This window comes from Chelmon rostratus, chromosome 10 (genome assembly GCF_017976325.1).
Source record: "Chelmon rostratus isolate fCheRos1 chromosome 10, fCheRos1.pri, whole genome shotgun sequence".
Lineage (NCBI taxonomy): Eukaryota > Metazoa > Chordata > Actinopteri > Chaetodontiformes > Chaetodontidae > Chelmon > Chelmon rostratus.
Window position 1 is genome coordinate 15,567,497 of NC_055667.1, and position 20,544 is coordinate 15,588,040.

The following is a 20,544-nucleotide window of genomic DNA, read 5'->3' on the forward strand; positions in this document are numbered from 1 at the left end:
GCACACTTTTGGCCAAGCCCCTTTGGAGTGGGAGTGGTTTACAAAATAAAGGTTGTCTTTCTTCTCAGACTGTTTGCCTATTTAATATAACAGCTTTTTTTTCAGTGTTTTTAGCTTGTGGAGTTCTCTTCCATGGAATCAAAACATGTGGCACGTCTGTGGTTTCTTATCGTTTTGGTTTGCCCGAGCAGGGGTGCTATGGAAGATAATGGTGTGGCTCTACATCCAGGTGGAGTCGAGCATGACACACTCTTGCAGAAACAGCAATGCAGTGATAAGAGATGGAAGGTATGAGATTATTGGAGAAATGTGTATTTCTGCCTATATGTGTTGAAGACAGACGGATGTAATAACTGTAATGACCGCTGAGCAACTCCCATACTCACTTCACCTGCTCACATATTTGCATGCATCCTACAATACAATCCACTGCAATGTACAACTTGCTGAGCCATACCCACTTTTTGTGTTGGCCTCTGGCCACATCAATGTGGTGCCGCTCACAAACCACACATCGCCCATGTGTGGGGATGACAATTAACCATCTGTGAGCCTTATATAAGCAGACAATAAATAGTTTACAACACATTATACTGTAATTAACAAGCAGATCTTTGAGGTTTGTGTTGTGAATCTACAGTATTATAACATATCTTATATAATTACACCTTTATGAGAGTATATAATCATTCATCATCTGTTTATATACTATATCATCTAGTTGCGAAAGCTTCGCTGTAGAAGTTGAAGTTGTTGAACTGTCATCACTAAAAAACACCTGCTCACAACTACAAACCATTCGCAAAACATTTAAATAGTACTTACAATTAAATGGGAGGGGGGAGGCGTGAAAATACCGTTAAATCTCTCATCAGTTAGTGGCAACATCTTTTCTTTTTTCCCCTGGCTGTAACAAGCTCATTCATCATCCACTTGGCTTGGCACGCCACGGCCATATACCCATCTGACTCACAGAAAATCCACAACACTTCTAAAATATTGATTTAGACAATGGCTCAGCTAACTGTCTAGTTAGTGAGTACAAGTCATGTACAGTGACTCACTCGCCCGTTTCAGGCTCAATTCAGTGGACGTAATTGTAATCTGATAGACAGTCATTTTAATTGCATTTCTAGGGCTGCTACATTAAAATGACATTTTTCTTCCTAAACCACTGTGGGAAAGCAAGCAGCCACAGGTATTGCATCATAACCCACATTAGGAACACATGATGTCATTCATAGTTCACTTTTGCGATATGCTGCACTGTGAGCTGCGAGTGAGCATGTTCCTTTTTGCTGCTGTTACGTGTGTTTTTATTTCAGACGTAGATTCCAGGACACTACTGGTAGTGCAACATGTGTCTTTTTGGCAGGGTGTGTGTCGCTGAGGGATTTCCCCAAACCCGTCTAGCTCTGGAACGCTTGGAAGAAGAAGTTGTCCACCTGATCTCAAAGAGCCTGCTATTTAAACATAGGGTTTTGACACAAATGACACAGTAAGCCAGTTCTGAGACTTCTATGCCAGTTTGGTGCCTCAGTACTTGACGTGAAAACAGTGATTCAATCAAGACATTTTGACTGAATTTGAATTCAAAGCCTGGAAGGCGAAGTTTTGCCAGTAGCAGAATTTACATTGCATTCAACCTCCTCCTCTTATTTCAGCGGTTTTCTCCAGATTAGGGAGCATATTATGAAAACTATTTGTTAGATCCGTGTAAGTTTCCTGTACACGGGTACTTTCTGTGTGGGCTTACTGTGTTTGTAATGCACGCATGTGAGTTTCCTCAAACTGTCCAAAGACATGAAAGGTCAAGGTCAGGAGAGCTCTCGCTGTTGTGTGACTGTGTTCACCCTCTGATGGGTTTTTGCACCTGTCTGAGGTGTTTCTCTGCAATTCATGCTGGGATGAAGCATGGCCATGTCAACGGATTTAACCTCAAGAAATAAACAAAACAGCAATGAATGTTGTTATAAATGCCTCTGACCCAGGTATTTATGGCCTGATAAACAATGATAAGTAATAAATGTAATAAATCCAAATGCAGTGCCACTGTAGCATTTGACCTCCTTGGACTGATGATATATGATGCGCATGTAATGGCAGACAGGTATTTACACCATGCATTTTATTCCTGAGCTATCGTCTCAACGTGATTAAAAACTGTGCTTACGGGAATGGCATCGCTGGGCTAACTTTACGACTCGTCTTGGTTTAGTGTAGAAATTCATCAGACTGAAATATACCACAGGCCCCTACACTGTAAACCTCTCACAGCAACAGTTCGGGGTCATGGAAGGTCAGTATGTCAGCAAATACTTGGTTGGTGCCCAGACTTGAGTAAAACATAGGTTATATGGTTTTCGTACCACTTAAATATAGTGCATTTCCTTCTTTCTGGTTGTGGATGGCATTTCTAAAAATGTGTGAGTAGTTGAACATGCACTTGTGTCCAATCATACATGTGTTAAAGTGTTAAACCCTCAGAAAGTCGACTGAAACAACGCAGCAGCTGAGCAAATAGTGCCAGTGATTTCCCCCAGTGACAGGCTGACCACCTGGAATATTGTGGTCTTTATGAACCTCTCTCTCACACACACACTGACACAGACACACACTCATACACTTACATGAACTGCCATGCACTGTGAAATGTCAATGCTCTTCTTGTATGCACAAGCACAGTTTTGTTTACCTTGTGTGTGTTTGCTCATGGGCAGTCACAAACAATCAGAACCGCCTGCACACAAATATTTTGATTCAGGTTCAACTAATAAATGAATTGATCGCTTCACGCAAGTTGTTTGTTTTTATTTTACAGTGCGCTGAGTGTTTTTAAAGCTAAGTCAGAGGCAGTCTGGGAAACCTGTTCTGCGGGGTAGAGAAATAGCTTCCGTGAAATATCGGGAGAGTTTCCCGTACTTGATGCGCATGATGTCATGCACCCTCTTTAACCCTCAGGAGTAAGTGTAAAAAAACAGATGAAAGCACATCCATAAGTAACAAACCAAACCGCAGAGTAGGCCATAATCTTAATGATGTGGTAAGACACTTGTTAGTGTATCTAATCTAATGTACACTGCAAATGTAAATATAATTCCAAACAAGCTAGATATAACCGTCAACCACCATCCCCACAATATATATGCATCATAAATCTCAGTGACACAAACACAGCATCCTCTACAGATTGTTCTTTCATGAAATAATCATCAGGCACTGCTGCTATCACTGGAGTGGCAGAACAGCTACAACGTACTATACATCACTGTGTGTGGCCTGTGAAACCATTAGATCCGGCCCAGGCAGCATTTCATAAATACAAAAAAGCAAGTACTGCAAAGAAAATAACATAAAATACTAGAACAACGCATTCTTCTGAGTGGTCCCTGAATGCAACACATGGAGTGGCTGATATCACCTCAATGCATCATGGCGTCTTTCAACAAAATGTGAGTAGATGCAGAATGTTGCACTTTCGAAGAGAAATGGAGAAATATATATTTATATATATATATATATTTTTGTTGAAGTAAACAGTGAGTTAGTTGTTGGGGACACGCTTGCAGTAATGAACAAAGCTAATCTCAAGAGTCGTTACAGCTTGAAACATGCTCGCCTGGATGAGCTGCAAGGACAAATGTGCCTGGATAAAGATAACAGTGGAGTTTGGGTGCCAATCAAGCAGCTTTAACAAGACCACGTTCTGACAGAGACTGTGTTCTCCAGGCAAGGTTTGTGGCGAGCAAGCTAATAGCTAAGAAACTGAAACCTTATTCAGAAGGAGAATTTGTGAAGGAGAGCCTTGTTGCTGCTGTGGTGCTGCAGCTGCAGCACTGGACGGAGCAAAACTGTTTTAAAGTGTCTGTTTGTCTGGAATAATTCATAGAGATGAAGGAAAACCTGTTGTGGAACTCAGTGATAGCACGTGTGATTTGGCCTTCGTGGTGGATATTAACAAGTCCCTCTCAGAGCCGAACCTCAACCTCCAGCAGCTTCTCGGCTCTCTGCTTTCAAATGAGAAATCATTTGAGGTAAAATTAAAGCTGCGGCAAGTTCAAAGTGCATTTTCCTACTCTGCAAGAATAAAATTCTGCTATGATGTCTGAATATGCTGCTACTTGTGACAGCTTCTTCGGGCATTTGGTGAGAGGTTTCAGCACATGAAAAGCCAACAAAAATAATTTAACATATTTGCTACACTGTTTAATGTGGCTGGGCAGCTGATGTACCTGACAATTCAGAACATGAAATCACTGAACTGCAAAGGACAACCAACTCGGTCTGAAGGTAACAAAATCATACAGAGATGAGACTGGTATTGATCTTCTCATCTAACCTCCAGCAAGAAAGCAAACAAGTGGTGCCAGTAGTGGAAGGAGATGTTGCAATAATAGTTGAAAAAAACAGCAGGAGAAATTATTAGGTGTCAAATACTTTTTAAGAGCTTTATAAAAAAGACTTGATAAACGTGTTCGGAAAAACCCTCAGTGTTCAGTGAAATGGGTGACGGTTAGGATTCCTATAACTCAGCTCGCACCTGGAGGATTCAGACAGGGTGATAAGACCAGAGAGACATTGGACCGTCGCAGTCAGAAAGACACAGCGAGAGGCAGGTGAAACCTGAGAGGTGTCGCTTTACGGGGACATGCAGGTATTACACCTCTCTGATTTGTGTTTTTGGAGCTGTCTTAAAAATGCTGCCATTCCTCTTTTTTTAAGAATGAACGAGGGAGTTGGAGCTAAAAATAAACTCCAGACAATGAAGGGATATACAAAGGGTGAGATTATGAATCCAAGGCTGATAAATGTCAAACACATGTCAAGGATCACTCTTTTTCTTTCCAGCATCAGGCACTGCTGCTATCACTGGAGCGACAGAACAGCTACAACGTTCTACACATCAAAATATTTCACTGTATTATTTTCTTGACAGAAATGATTTACAATGTTTGACTGACTACAGGCCATGCCGAAGGGCCTGCAGTCATTTTAATGTAATTACGGTAAATTTTAATCACATTTGCATACTTTTTATGTTGCTGAGCATGTGTAACAGTGTGTGTGTGTGTGTGTGTGTGTGTGTGTGTGTGTGTGTCAGAGAGTGAGTGAGATTTGATCATCTATCTGTCTCCATTACGTCTGAGTCACTGATGTGCAACGGTCACAGAATAGCAGGTGAATTGGAAAACTGACTGAATGTGGGCACATGCACACACTCACACACACACACAGCAACAATGGTGACCATTAACGTGCAAGGTCGCGAAGCACTCAAGAAAGGTTTGCACTGTGCTTATCAACACGGCCATCAGTTACTTATGAGTGAGGGGCCAAGTGTGTGTGTGTGAGTGTGTGTTTTTGTTTGTGCATGTGTGTGTCCATGTGAGTGTGTCCAGGTGTAGTGGGTTTACAGTTATAGCCAAACCCTCTAGATTAGTGAACGTACGCAAATCACCTGTACACATGCAGGTTACTGGGAATTCCCCTGACGCCGAGACAAAAAGGCGTGTGCTGGGGTGTGTGTGCGCGCATGTTTGTGTGTTTGTCGAGTGATAAAGCCACAATCCCCCCATGGACAAACACCAACATGTATCACATGTGCTGGGATGACTGAGAAACATGTTAAAAACTGCACCAATATTTGATTTGATCACACTAAATTTTGGGGCATAAATTCACATTCACACATCCAAGTGTTTTACTCCGATCAATACGTGTGTCTTGATGGTGAGACCTGATGACGATTTTAATTTGCGAGGAGCAACAGCTTTCTGAAATTCTGTTTCATGTTCACACCCGTGGGCAGGGCCCCAGCGAGTGCCAGGTGAGTCAGGTGAACAATGTGGCAGGTGAGGAGGCAGTTGGACATGCTGTGGTGTTGGCGTATGTGCTGCACATTAGAGAGACTGACAAGTATGCAAAACCTGAGGTTGGCCCACCAACATCACCACCTCTCTGTCACTCTCACACACTTCTGTCCTGTTCTTTTCCTGGTTTTACCCTCTCTCTGTCTTCCTATGACTCAATTAGCCATCTGTCATTTGTTATAACTGATCATTATTTGCTAAATGTGCATTACTTTCTACAGCTTTTTCAAGATTTTCATCCTAATTTAACTGAAGTGTGCACATAAATACATGTCATTTGCATTTTGTCACTAGCAGCGCAGTGGTCAAGCGGTCCCGGTTCAGGAAGATAATATACATCAGTCATATGGGAATGCTGGAGATAAGGAATGGGATTGGGAACTGGTGGGACTTTGCATTCCCACGCAAAATTGTTTGTGTCCTGCTGTAGGCAGTCCTGCAATCTGTGGCCTCAATAAACGCTCATAAACCCCACAGACGCAGGCGCGCACACAAACCCGCCAGCCTTATCGGAATAACACATAAACTCCAGTGTGAACACTGTACATAAATCATCTGTTTTCACAGCGAGATAAGCGACAGACAAAGAGAGCCAGCGCGAGAGAGTGAAATTGATCTGCGCTCAGAGGACAAAATAAAACATCTCCGTGAGATTTTCCATCTCGCTTCCAAAGAACACAATAAAGGGCCTGAGGGTCACTGATGAGCTATTTTGAAACCAGTCCCTGCTGCACCAAGGAAAGCCCACACACGCCACACTCAGCAAAGCCACGCATATTTGTTCTGTGAGCACATCTTGACCAGATCATAGCGTATTCTCCTGCTGGAGGCCCACACCTCCACTCCACAGCTGTTGTCATGAAGGGAGGGTGGGTGAAAACAATAGCTGTCTTCTTTATCAAACGCCCACATCTGAACTTGTTGCCTCATTAGCAACAAATTTGCACGTAACATCTGTCTGTTGCCCTGCTAACTAATCTTTCAGAGGATGATGGTGCTTGATCTTCTTATAATGTTACAGATTACAGGACAAAATGTTTTACTGTCCTCCGCCCTTTGCTGCAGTAAATGACACATTAACATGAAAACAACACCATGCTACCAAGTCAAAAGTACATCTTGGCCCATTCAAGTCCAAAGTCAATTCCCAGCAGAGAAATACTGCAATTTGTAGTGCGTATTCCCCCCCCCCCCCCCCACTGTAATGCATGGTTTGCCTAGACAGAGAAACTGGCATGGAACAAAAAACAAAAACATGTGTGCGGTTACATGTGAGATTGATTGATTTTATATTCAACAATAAACAAGATGAAGACTCTGCAGCCGTGCCAGCAGCTCGGCGAGGATGCGCTTAGGCAAATTCTATTCTATCAGCATGCTAACACGCTCACTGTGACGATGATAAGATGCTGGTGTTTAGCAGTGTGATGTTTACCATGCTCACCATCTTGTGTGTGAGCATGCTAACATTTCCTTATTGGCATTAAACACAACGTGCAGCTGAGGCTGATGGGAATGTCGGTAGTTTTATAAGGATTTAGTCATCAGCTAAAATATTGGACATATTTGACCTGATGATGGCACTAGATTGAAAGTCAGGGGATCAACAAGGTGAGTACAGTTCAACCTGAGTAGGTACGTGTCTACCACATTCCATGACAATCCATCCAATAGTTGTGGAGACACTCAAAAAAAAACCTTCATCCACTTTGGGTTGAGTGAGGATATCAAGTCTCTGATGGTAAGTGTTGCTATTAAAGTCAAGTTGATTTGCGTTTAGTTTCTGCTTTTCTTGAGTCAAACGTGCACCTTCAGGCTAACATGAGTCCACATCTCTACTTTCTGATGTTCTCAAGAGAAAAAAAAACATTAAACACAAAGTCAACCTTGGGAAATAGTCATCAGAAGGGGAGGGAGAAATTCCAAAAGGGACATAGTACAACAATGCACTTCATAATTTTATTTGATTCATGAATCGATGGAAACTACATCCAGTCAGGGTTTTTCTTTTTTTTGTGTTTGGCTGTGGATTCTGCACATTTAGGGTTGTCCGGTGGAGTCTTGTGTGGAGGATAATTGTGTCGGCGTGCACACTCTGCACTTTATGGTTAGCCTGGAGTGAAAGAGCTTGCGATATTGTGGCAGGGGAAAGGCTTCCTCTTTCCACAGAAGACCATGTCACTGTCTGAGTGACTATTGGATATTTATCACTTCTGCTTTGCTGAAATCTTCAAAGGTCAAAGAGTGTGGTTGGCAGAATGGATGACGGAGCAGTTCGTGTTGTGAAGGACTGTGAGTTCCTGTGGTGTGAGTCTTTGTGCGGTGCAGAACAAAATCATCGCGTCAAAGCTGGAAAACCCCCCTTGGACTAACCCTGAACTGCATAATTGGGAATTAGAATTTATTTTATGTTGGAGAGAATGCTTTTATTACCTAAAAGAAATCTGTTTAAAAAAAAATTCTATATTGTTAAGTGTGCTTGAGGTTGGACTGCCACAACTTCACATCTGCTGCAATCTGGCAGACTGGAACTTGGAAGGGGCTCCCCGCCTGCACAATAGAGCATATCAACTTCTGTCTACGATGCTTCCGAAGGAAAGACCCTGATCACGCAGCACATTAAAACGCCTCATCAGCAGAAAGAGGTTCAGGCCAACGACAATGAGGATTCTAACCAGAGGGAAATCGCAGATGCAATAACCACAGACGCATTGTTTGCGAGGAAGGCGTGGACTTGGATATGTTGCAATAGGCTGTTAATCGAAGAGGAGAGACGGCCTCTACAAAAAGGATCTGCGCTCCTCTGTTGTCAAGCTTCTCATGGTGGTAAACATGAGCAAGGTTTGCTTTGTCTGCAGTTCTAAATTGTTTTTATGTTACCTGACTTTTTTCAGACTGTTGACAGTTCCATAGTTCTTCCTTCCCTCAGGCTAGGAGTCTGGGTGTCATCCACATCGTCTTTTAAAGCACACATCGACAATGCTACTCAGTCTGCCTACTTTTCATCTGTGCCATATTAATCGCCAATTGCTTATACCTAACTACAGCGGCATTCTCATTATCATCCTGATCACATCCCACACCGACTATTGCAATTCTATTTTGAACGTCAGTCGGACCAGAATTCAGCTGCCTGTATCGTCACCAGTAGTCCCTCCATCGATCATGTCCCTCCTGTTGATCAGCAGCTTCACTGGCTCCCTGTTTAATATCAAATTCATTCTGCTTCTCTCCTTTAAGGCCCTTCATAACCTACCCCCCTTTGTATCTTTTACACACAGACAGACACACACAGAAACACACACACCGACACACACACACACACACACACACTTCCCAAAACTTTGAAACTCTTTTCCACAAGACCTCAAAACTCACTTTTTAAACTTGGATATTGACTACAACCACACTGAAATTTGGACTGATGATGATTTATTTATTAGATCTATTTATTATATTCACTTATCATTGTATATTACTGCTTTGTATGATTTTATGATGTCTTGGGAAATTGCTGCCTGTTTTAACTTTTTAACTAAAACGCATTGTTATTATTATTAACAATAAATTTGTTTTTGAAAGAACTGCGACCAATATATTTACTGAACGGGTTGAAAAATAAACCTCTAATGGCGACACAATGGTGAGTTAGTTTCAAAACTACCTCAGACATTTATATGTCATCTCTGTACTGGTACACCTTTTTCCCAATTGGCCAGCTCAATAGCCAATCAGAACACACCAGAACAGTTTCTTTTGGACTATTGACAGACAACATGTTTTTACACATTATACATTCAGGAATATATATGATTTCAGTTAAAATACAGCTAAAACCCCAATAACAAGGTATGTATGAAATATTTGAGATGGCAGAAAACTTTAAGTTCAGGGAGCTCCTGCATCTAATAGTGTCCAGTCTGCCTGTGTTGCCTGTGAATTCAACGGTACATTTATGTGCAAGTCAAGTCTTCCATCGTAGGCCGACGCTGAGACTAGTGGGCTGTCGCCATCAGCTGGTCGCTCAGTTCCTGACCTGCTGCAGTGATGCTGTTCCGTCTTTCGGCTGAAGATGGCGCCATTTCACAAGCTAATTCAAAAGCCAGCTCGGGAGCCCACAGAGAGAAGCCCAGACAATATACTTGTACGATTTAATAAGATTATTGTAATCACGCCGTCAGTGATGACAAGTGTCACACTTCCCAGGTGCCTGTTTTTTGTGTTTATAGCTGCAATCTTTCAGCTGCTGCTATATACTTTTCAAATGACTGGAATCTCCTGAGGCTCGTGTACAGTAATATGTCTCCTCTGCTCACCGCTCACTGTATTGTGTTGAGTCTCCTGTTGGTCCTATCTAGGTTCCGCATGGACGGGACTCTATGGAGACAGTCCAATACTTTCAGTCACTGTTAACATTCCACATCAGTCTCCCTCCACACTGACATGGCTGATACTATCATGCAGAAGTGGGTACGATGGCACAAACATTCACCACTCACACACATGCATGCACAAGTATGCACAAGTGCGCGCGCGCACATTACTGCAGATGTGAACTTGCACCCAAGCACAGAGGCATGATAAGGCAGTCTTTCCCACAGCGATCACGACTTTATTTCTAGGTCAATCAACTTTTTATAGGTGGTATTTACAGGTGTAACAGTCACACAGACAAACACACGCACCTACGAACTCACTCGAAAACACACACCCTCTGATTGCAGCGCCACTGGCGTCGCTCAGAATAGCATCAAAAAGAGTGCAGCGTCTCTCTCTTTGGCAGCGTGCAGGTGCGGACCTGTCTGCTTCAGTCGGCCTATTTCACCATATTAACCCTCGTATATCACACTGTCACTGCAGAGAAAACAAGCAGAGTGGAGATCAAAACACGAGACAGCTTTGTCTTTGTATGACAGAGACACCTTCATGTCAGGGGAAGTGTTCGGGCGTTGTGCATTTAAAGAAATCTACCCCTTTTAATACCAAGTGGAATTATTTAGCTTAAAACAGAAATATTGTTCGATGTGTGCCTCTGAAAATTTCAGGATATTAATCTTGGCTGATACTGTCAGTGCACAAAATCATCTGAATAATTGATGAAATAAGATGAAACTCCTTCAACAATATTAAAACGAGGGAAAACTCATCACAGGTCACAGAGTTGTGCGTTCTCCTTTGATGACTTTGGATGTTTTTTTCAGGAGTATCTCCACTCTTCCTATGGTCTACAGCCTCACTGATGGGAGAAATGAGACTTTACCTTCTCCACCGGAATGTATCTGCTCCTGCTCACAGTCCACAGTGTACAGTGTGGGACGGGCTCCCTCTTATGTTTACTGTTAGTAATTGCACCAATGAGAGTAAAAAAAAAAATATTCAAGCAGTACTGTTACTTTTTTTGTATGTTTCACTGAGATACTTAGTTACACTGGTTCTTGTACAAATTCTTAAGCTACATATTTAGACTTTTTGTTGAACTTTTGTTAGCACTTTTTTTGTGTGTCAGACGGGTGATGCTATTAATACTGCTTCTATCTTACCCTTTCACCCTTACAATACTGAAACCAATGCAAATATACCTTAATATCATACTAATACAAATATAAAACTCAGATATAAAACATCTTCTAAACTTTTATGGATGGCAATGTTCTCAACTGGAATGTCCAAACAACAACTGGATGGACTGCTGTGAAACATTTATGTCCTCTGGTATGTCCATCAGGTCAGAATTTTAACTTGTCCAACACACACGACATTCCCATCAGCCTCAGCTGTGCGTTTAATGCTAATTAGCAAATGTTGGCATGCTAACATGCTAAAGTAAGGTGGTGAACACAGTAAACATGATACCTGCCCAACATCAGCATGTTAGCATTAGCATTTAGCTCAAACGACACTGTGCCTCACAGAGCTGCTAGCGTGGCTGTAGACTCTTGTTGCCTTGTGTACAAACATCCTTCATTTAAATTTGTTCAACATCTTCTTGCCGACATGGTGTGTGTGCTGTACAGTTAATGTGTACAATTTCGCATTATGTGTTGCTGCTGACTGTAGCTCAAAGTTAGCTTTAAGATAACCCTGGTACAATACATCAGATGGTAACATTTATGTTTAATATTGAAAAAACATCCCTTCGAATTAAATGAAATAACCAAATAAACAAATTATTCCCACTGTTGGAATATAATGGGACATCTAGGCTGTTTTCAGTTGTTTTCATCAATTTAAAGGTTATACAAGGTAACTTTAACCTGTGATGTAATTGCAAGTGTATCTGGATTGTTATAATGGAAACAATGCTGACATGCATATGTAAACTATGAAAACCCAGTTGAGCTGTACAATAGCTGCCAAAATTTAATTTGACATAAAACATCAAAATACAAATGCGGTATCAATAACAACTGTGGAAGTGTGTTACAAACTTCGACCCCCCATCTGAGGTGAGGAACTCTTACCGGCCCGTGATGGAGTGCTTTGCTAAACTCCATGACTAACCACTTCCCCGGCTCCACTATTGTCCCATAACACGGGGGAAAATACCTCCACCCCTGTTTTGCCCGCTCGCCAGCACCCCCTCCTCTCCACCCACCCTGCCCCACCCTTGCATCCCCGTCCCCTTACCTCATCCCCCTTCCTCTGCTCCTCTTTCTTTCATTCATTTCTTTCCTTTGTACTGTGAGATGCAGAGAGGAAGAGAGGGATGGGGGGAGGGACGGAGGGAAGGAGAGGGACCTTTTGTTGGCTTTCAGGTGGTTTCACATGAAAAGCCAGAGTACACACCTAGGTTGCCGCCACTGGCGACTCACATCGTCTCACTTGCTTCCGCTGAGTATACCTGAGTTAGCCTTAAATTGCCTCTGTACAGCCCGGGCATGCGCAAATACAGACACAGGCGCATTTGCAAGCACTTGCATCCATAGACATCCGCATACAAGTGTGCACAAATACACACACATGTGCAGGGGTAGGGTGGGGAAGAGGTTTTGCGAGGGGGGGGGGTGTTTGTGGGGCAGGGGATGTGGGTGAGGAGGATGGAGTGTGTGTGTTTTGGGGGGGGTTGGCTGCATGGCGACTTTGTCTGTTCTCCACCTGAATGTACTCTTCCTGCTGCGAAGAGGCTCAGGTAGCCTTGTGTGCATGTGTGCGTGTGTGTGTGTGTGCGTGTGTTTTATTCCCAGGTAGACCACGGTGAGTGCTCTCAAGTTAGTGTCAGGTGTCAGGCAGCTACTTGTCTTTGTGTCTTCAAGGCTGCCGTTGCTTGGATAGTGTTTACAGCCTAGAGAGCACAGCGGAGCGAGGGAGGCTGGGGGAGGAGAGGGGAGGGAGCACTGGCTTTGATCTGATGCAGACTGTTTGATAGCGTGTGTGAGTGAGAGCGCGAGTGTGAGAAAGTAGGAGACAGAGGGAGAATACGAGCGCACGCATACTTTTTCTGTGGCACGTACAAACGTCTGCACACATGCTAACAGCTGTACGTTTGAGCCGTTCATCTGACCCAGGGCAACGAGCCTTTTCTGGGGCCCTGAGAAGAATTTGATTTCTCCCATTGAAAAAAAACAACACATGAATGGAATATTACTGACACTTACAGCTCACTAATTTAAGTGACACTTAAGTATAACACACCAAATGTGTCATACAGACAGAAGTAGGAGTCAAATAGGTGAGATGTGCCAATCTGGGAGTGAATGTGATAAAATGAATTGTCAGATGCTGACAGAGTGTTGCCGTTAGCACTGCTGGCACTGAAAAGCACTGAAAAGAAAGTGGTTTTAAGATACCAATCTGTTGACAACTAAATCACATCGCACATTATCTATGTAGTCATATATAGAGCTATACATACATATACAACTGAGCATCAGCAGACAAAACCACAGCATCAACACAGAATATAATCACATTATCTAAAACCTCAGCAAATAACACCCTGAAGGTGTTTGGACAAGATGAGCAGTTTTTCTTCTTTTTTAAAGAACTTGTCTGGTTGATTGGGGCTTAAACTTTTATCGCCTTAAACAGCATCAGGTAAACTTGTGGATGACATTTCTACATCTCTGTGTGAAGAAAGAAGATATGCTGAATGTGAGATTATCTTTCTTTAGTTTAATTACTCATGCAACGGGTCAGTAGCAGCTCTGCTCAAAAACACACCTCCACTGCTTAGCTTTAACACATGGTAATGTTTTCACAGGTACATAAAGTATACAGCATGTATTAGCCCTGTGTCTTAGATTATGCACATATATATTCCAACTAACTACTTAATAAATTAATTTTAAAGATGCATCTCTCCTCTCTGTGAAATCAGCTGCTGCAGCATCATATGCAGGCGTAGGAAATCGCATTCTCCCCCACAGGAGAAAACTGGATTACATGGACTCACATTTAACCTTGCACACATTAATCAGAACTGTCAGAACAGGTGCAGTCCGAACAAATTCGCAGCTTACTTTTCTGACGGTTGTTTGCATGTTTGTGACTGAAGGGGGGAGCGACAACAAATGAGAAGAAGACAGAGAGACCGATGTAGGAGAGACAGACAGACAGAGAGACAGGCAGGAGACCAGACATGCAGGTTTTTACAGTTTGTGTGTTTTAGGGCTCCCCCGGGGCCAGACAATTAAAGAGCATTTAGAAAGATGACAGAGCTCTGCGCCCAAGAGGGGGAGAGGTGGAGTTTGCAGGTGTATGAAGAGCATGTGCATGTGTTTGTGTGTGCATGTGTGCCTGTGGGAATGTGCGTGTTTGTGTGTGTGTGTGCGCTGTACGTGGGCGTACTGTAAGATCACATAAGGTGCTCCACTGAAGAGTCTGTATATCTGTCTATTGGCATCCAAGCCAGTGAATTCTTGAGCAAGGAAAAAAAAACATAGCATGAAACATCTCTTGAAGACAATTCACGCAACATTTTTAAACTGACAATAGACACAGAGAGCAGCAGCGGACATTTCACCACAAAGAGGGAACAGAGAGAGAGAGAGAGAGAGAGAGAGAGAGAGAGAGAGAGAGAGAGAGAGAGAGAGAGAGAGAGAGAGAGAGAGAGAGAGAGAGAGAGAGTATGTGAAGAACAACTCTGAAAGACTTTTTGTGGGGCCATAACAAAGGCCCCTCAGAAAACACAGTGGCATAGGAATGTTAATTAATTAATGAGAAACTATTCAGCCTACAGAGAATAGTGGAGAAAGAAAGACAGAGGAGAGAAATGGAGAGACAGACGGATCGACTGGAGGAGTAGACAAAATCAAACTGGGTGCAAAGACTTTTAGAACTGTACAATTTTTAGATTTCAAATAGCCAAAAAGTCCAGGTGCTGTGCAACACTTTCTTAAGGCCTGTTTAGGGAATTCAGACATCACATGCACGCTTTGCTTGCGTGTGTTTGTGTGTGTGTAACAAACTGCCGCTGTCGAATGAAAGCTCCTCAAGCCGCAGCTTTCCAGGAACTAAGAAAACAGCCTTGTTTTTCACATTTAGTACCACGCATTTTTGAGCTAATCCAGTGGGGTTTGAAAAGAGTTTATGAGCCCAAGTGGTTGTCAGATTTTATCAATTCAAGGAAAACCATGTAATCCCGCTAGTAAAACACGAACATCATCAAAACAGGAGTTATGGGGTGTGATTTAATGCTAACCCCATTAAGGATTTCCTCTAAATTGCTCAGATGTCTCACAATTATCAATCCGTGCAGTGTTTTATTGTAATATGTCTTCTGTTGGAAAGATTCGTGATCTCCCCTCCCTACTGCAGCTTTTTTACAGCTTAGTACTTGCCGCTGGCAGATTCGCCTGAAATTCAACAAAAGAACAGAATAAAGTTGACGCTGTTTTGAATGGCAAGCCAGTTTTTCTTCCTTCGATTTGTTATACTTACAGAATGCATCATTAGGTGGTTTTACAACATCCTGTGCTTACAGGTGCAAAGTTTGTAAAGCTTAATTGTGTAACGTATGCAGCAGAGAGTCTAATTTTATAGCATTCGTGTCCAGCTGTGTGCAGCTCTCATTTGTCCTCAGTGCATCTGCTTGAATTGCAATGCTAAGTCTACACAAGCAAGAACTAAGTGTTGTAATTAAAGAAAGGGAGGCCGGATGAGATTATTTTCAAGATTGTGTGGAAAACCTGCAAGTGAGCACAGATAGACTGTGAAATACAGACAGGCTTTAGCCCGAGGCAGCTGACACTTCTTCGCAAATCCACACTCTTCTCTCTATAGACTGGAGTGTGTGCATGTGAAACAGATATGTGAGCTCCTTTGCGCCAGTCGCTCATAATCTGTTATTTTCTACGGGTGTCCGTGTGCGTGTGCGTGCTTGCAAGCGTGTGTGTGTTTCAGTGACATTCCAGCAGCAGAAACCTGAGAAGGTGTGACTTACGAGACACTGGATTCTGCTCTTTCTGGGGACTGAGGGGTGCTGAAGTGTCAGAATTCCAATTTCCTCCAAACGGTCACTCCCAGTCACACACTCTGACCCTCTGCATCTCTCTCACACAGCCAAACACACTCCGCTGCCTTCGTTCTTATCCTCAAGAGCTGGCTTTTTTCCCCTCCTCTCCCTTTCAGTTATAAACACTGTCTCTCATTTTCTCTCAGTTCCATTCATAAGGTGCCACAAGAAGAAATCTTGTCTCACACCACTGTACTGTACTGCCACCCCCTCCTCCTCCTCTTTGCTCCCTTCCTCAAACTAAACACTCACCCTTTCTCTTCACATTGAGCTTCCAGGCAAAGTAAAGCAGGGGGAAAGGAGTAAGAGAGGGAAGAGTTTGAGAATCGCGGGCCCCTCCTACTTTCCGGAGATGCTCCAGCCCATCCCTAAATTGTGGGCCAATGAGGGTGGCTCATTCACAACTCATGCGCTCCTTCTACAATAGGTAAGGAGAGAGAGACAGAGAGAGCAAGAGATATATAGAAGGAGAGAGAGAGAGGGAGAGGGAGAAAGAGTGACTGTGTTTGGGGGAGAAAGACGGTGAGAAAGGAGAGGGCAGAGTGAGAGGGAAGACAGGGAAGAGGGGAAAGAAGCTACAACAAAGTTAATGGGATGAAGTGGTGACTGAGAGGCAGGCAGACACACAGGAGAGATGAAGAGATAGAGCTTGTGACAGGGACAGATTTACAGTGTGGACAACCTGCACAGGAGAAAAAGGCAGTGAGAGGGCTTTTGAACAGAGCCAGGAGCCGGGAGAGGAGACTTTGGAAAAGCAAAGAAACACTGGATCCTCCTCACTTCATCAAAGCTGCCTCAAACATCAGAGAGGACAAAAGACAGTGTGACAAGGCAGAAATCCCTACAGGTGTAGATGCAGACAGGTGGACAGTCAGACATGCTGCCTGTGCTTCTGCTTCTGTGTGTGGCTGTAGGAGTTTGGGGGTCCGCCCCCGCAGTATGGGGGTACGGACGGGTCCAGGAAAGGCAGGAGCCGGCGGCACCACTGTGCCCACCTCCGTGCCAGTGTGAGGAAGATGGGATCTTCATCATGGTGGACTGCTCGGAGTTGGGACTATCTTCTGTGCCAACCAACCTCAGCCCTCTCACCACTTACCTGTGAGTAACACATTTCCTGTGTGTGTTAACTTTAGCCTTTTAGCCTCCAGGCCTCTCACTGTTTCCTGTCATTCTTTTCTCGTGTTTACACTTTGTATCTCATTTGTAATTCTCATCCCAAAATGCTTCACTTTCCCTGTCACTCATCATGGTTCAGTGCCAATTTGCTATATATGAAAAATAAAAACCTGCCTGCTGATTGCGAGTCCCAACTATTAGCCTTGATCATTAATTTCTAATTAAAAAAAAAAACAGTCAAAAACCTTTAAATTCATGGTGCTCCAGCTGTAGCTGGGATTCTTCAGTCAACGGTCAGCAGGACGTATGACCGCAGAACCTGCATGTGGATAAAAACGGACAGGGCCGAGTGGGAACATGTGTGTGAGACAGTGTGTGCGCTGACCACTACGGCAAAATTACTGGACCACTTCTTTCAGTATCAGGTTTCTAAGCGCCAACTGGAGTCCCAGCGTGAGAGTGTGTGCGTGCATGTGCACATGTGTATGCCTTTGTGTACACGCATGCAATCGAGCTCGTGTGTGTGTGCAAGCTGCAAGCACAGGACACACGCATGTGTCCAAAAGTGGAGGTGTTTGAGCGCAGATGTCAAAATCTGTGTGAGATTTAACGTGCGGTTTCATGCCACTAATCTGTATCTTACTGTTCCATGATGCCAAAACTCAAAGGTAAACAGAAATTGTTGGCATGTGACCCCGAAAAAACTTTAATTCTCTTTTTCCTTTGCTTAACAACCTCACAAAATTCCCTTTTTGAAGTGCTTCATTTGCAAACGCTGAAGAAAAGTTAACATAATTTTAAAATATGACTTGTAAGTGTGTGTTTGAAAGGCTGGCTGGAGAAGTGACACATACTGTAAATACAATTGAAAACATGATCATTAACATTACTCATCAAGAGTTTTTACCACAAAGAGTTGCAGGAATTAAGCCCACTTCACCACTGGGGTTTTTGAGGGGCAATAAGGGAAGGTTTAGACACATATTAATGTAAAAGACAGGAGATCTGAGCAGTTTCTTACACCACCCTGCTGTGGCGTACAGCCAGATCTTCCAAATTGCTTCACTGCGTAAGCCTCTGAGGACAGATTAGAGATACTTTGTGATAACTGATATTGAAGTGATAGAAGTCAAATCCAGGAAACTGGGTGTGATAGAGCAGTTGCTCACTAGGGGCTCTACAAGTATTACAAGAGTGGTGGGACAGAATTCAGAGGGAGTGAGGAAAGATCAACAGTTTATGTAGCAAACGACTCTAAAAGAGACACATAAAAAGACAAGCCTGCTTGAATGATGCTCAGCTCTTTGGCTGCCATGGGAGCCTGCGAGGGCCAGATTTCACTGTGTGAAGTATTGTCTCTGATTCCATCTAGGAATCACTCTACCTATGAGAGCATCAGGCGGTTGGCTCAGCAGCGGGGAACGTCACAATGCTAAGCCAGCACACTGACACACGGGGAGGGATGAACCTAAGAGGGAGAGTGTTGAGCCTCTCAGTCAACCTCTAAAATAAAAACAGTGATGACCTGAGACTCCCGCTGTGAAAGTCGACGCTGCTCTTAACTTCTCCACCACAGCCACACACACGAACAAACACACATTATTCCCTACAAACACAAGAGTAATTGTTCATTTCCCCTCGTTACCTAACAGTGGAACTGGACCAATTAGTGAGTTTGAGGGCTGATTTGGAATAAGATAAATAAACTCAACGACCAACCACACACGCCCACACACACAGTGCGGGGAGAAAAAGGGAATGTGGGACAGCAGGAGATGCCGCAACAAATTAGGAGAGAAGATAGAGAATCACAGATTTCGCTTTTGCCTCGCTGATAAAAATCATCAAACACAAACAAAACAACCTCCCCTTTCTTAACCCTGCCCACATGCATACATACACACACGGACTCAGAGCCCTGCACAACGGGCTCCAGTTTCTCATTTCGTTTCGGGGTATAAAAGGTTACAACAGCGGAGAGCTGGTCCAATCCTCACCAGGATCTGTCGAACTGTCCAGCACGCCCCGCTGTGCAGTGCAGGCTGGATTAGCCTCCCAGCGAATACTGTAGGCTGCCGAGGTCACAGGGATTTGCTTGGGAACGGTCCACATTACAAACCACATCCACACAATGCTGTGAAAGTATATGACATCATTCAGCCGTGTCATCTGAGAGCTCTTCAAAGTGAGCGCAACTGTACGTGCTACGGTGGCCGAGAGGGCAATCCAGGCGATGCATGATTCACTCTATTTCCTAGGGCTTTTATTTGCACATTTGGACGACCTCGCCGCATGTAGAAACGTAATGGAGTATCAATCTGTAAAAACAATTATATGATAACACTGAGGGGTACACGCTGACTCTGCAAAGGAATTCAACTTTTCAGAAGATGCTCGGAGCAACTCAGAGAAGAGTGGGTAGAGATTTATGACAATAATCGTTTCCGTGGGCAACGTATGAAATGAGCTGTCATGTGAGATGCTTTGAAGGACCTTCTCTTTGATATCAGATTAGAGAGGAAAGACAGTGCCCAAGGGTGCGTGTCTGTGTGTGTGTGTGTGTGCATGTGTGCTAATGTGTGTTGAGTTCAAGAACACTGTGTACAGTACGTGCATCGGGGGTCTGTGCCATTTTATGAGTAGCTGCATGTGAGGCAACCTGTCATAAGAGATGGCTTCACAGTGACACAGTAAGTAGCTTGTCTGTCACAAAAGCTAGCTGGGAGCTGATGAATTAGGCAGCTGTCCCAGTGACAGACTTCTGCATATTTAAATCAAATATCCAGTCAGGTAAAAAATAATTGGTTCATGATCCGGCCGGTGTGATACGGTATATGAGCATACGCTGTTTCTGAGGCTGTCAGTTTCTTCTGTTTACACATCTTGCATCAGCGGTCTTCACTGTACATGTGTGTGCATAAGAGGAGAAGAGTGTGTGTGCATTGTATGTGGGTCTGGGGCTGGTCTGTGACTGGAGTTGAGCAGCGATTAGGTGATGCTTTGTGGTAGCGGTGAGTGCGGTGAACTTCTAACGGTGTTTTGGCCGAGGCCAGGAAACCACAGCTAGCGCATTACCAGACAGAGGAAAACCAAGCAGTGTGTGAG

The 20,544-nt window shown here is 43.6% G+C and overlaps 1 protein-coding gene across 1 annotated transcript in view; it reads left to right on the plus strand.

The window, feature by feature from the left end:
• Positions 1-16,849: 16,849 nt before the first annotated feature.
• LOC121612333 (leucine-rich repeat-containing G-protein coupled receptor 6) overlaps positions 16,850-20,544 on the plus strand; it is a 36,380-nt gene continuing 32,685 nt past the window's right edge. Inside the window, exon 1 of the mRNA XM_041945159.1 lies at positions 16,850-17,421. Coding sequence (XP_041801093.1) covers positions 17,177-17,421 — 245 coding nt within the window. The 5' untranslated portion in view covers positions 16,850-17,176. The remainder of the gene's footprint in view (positions 17,422-20,544) is intronic.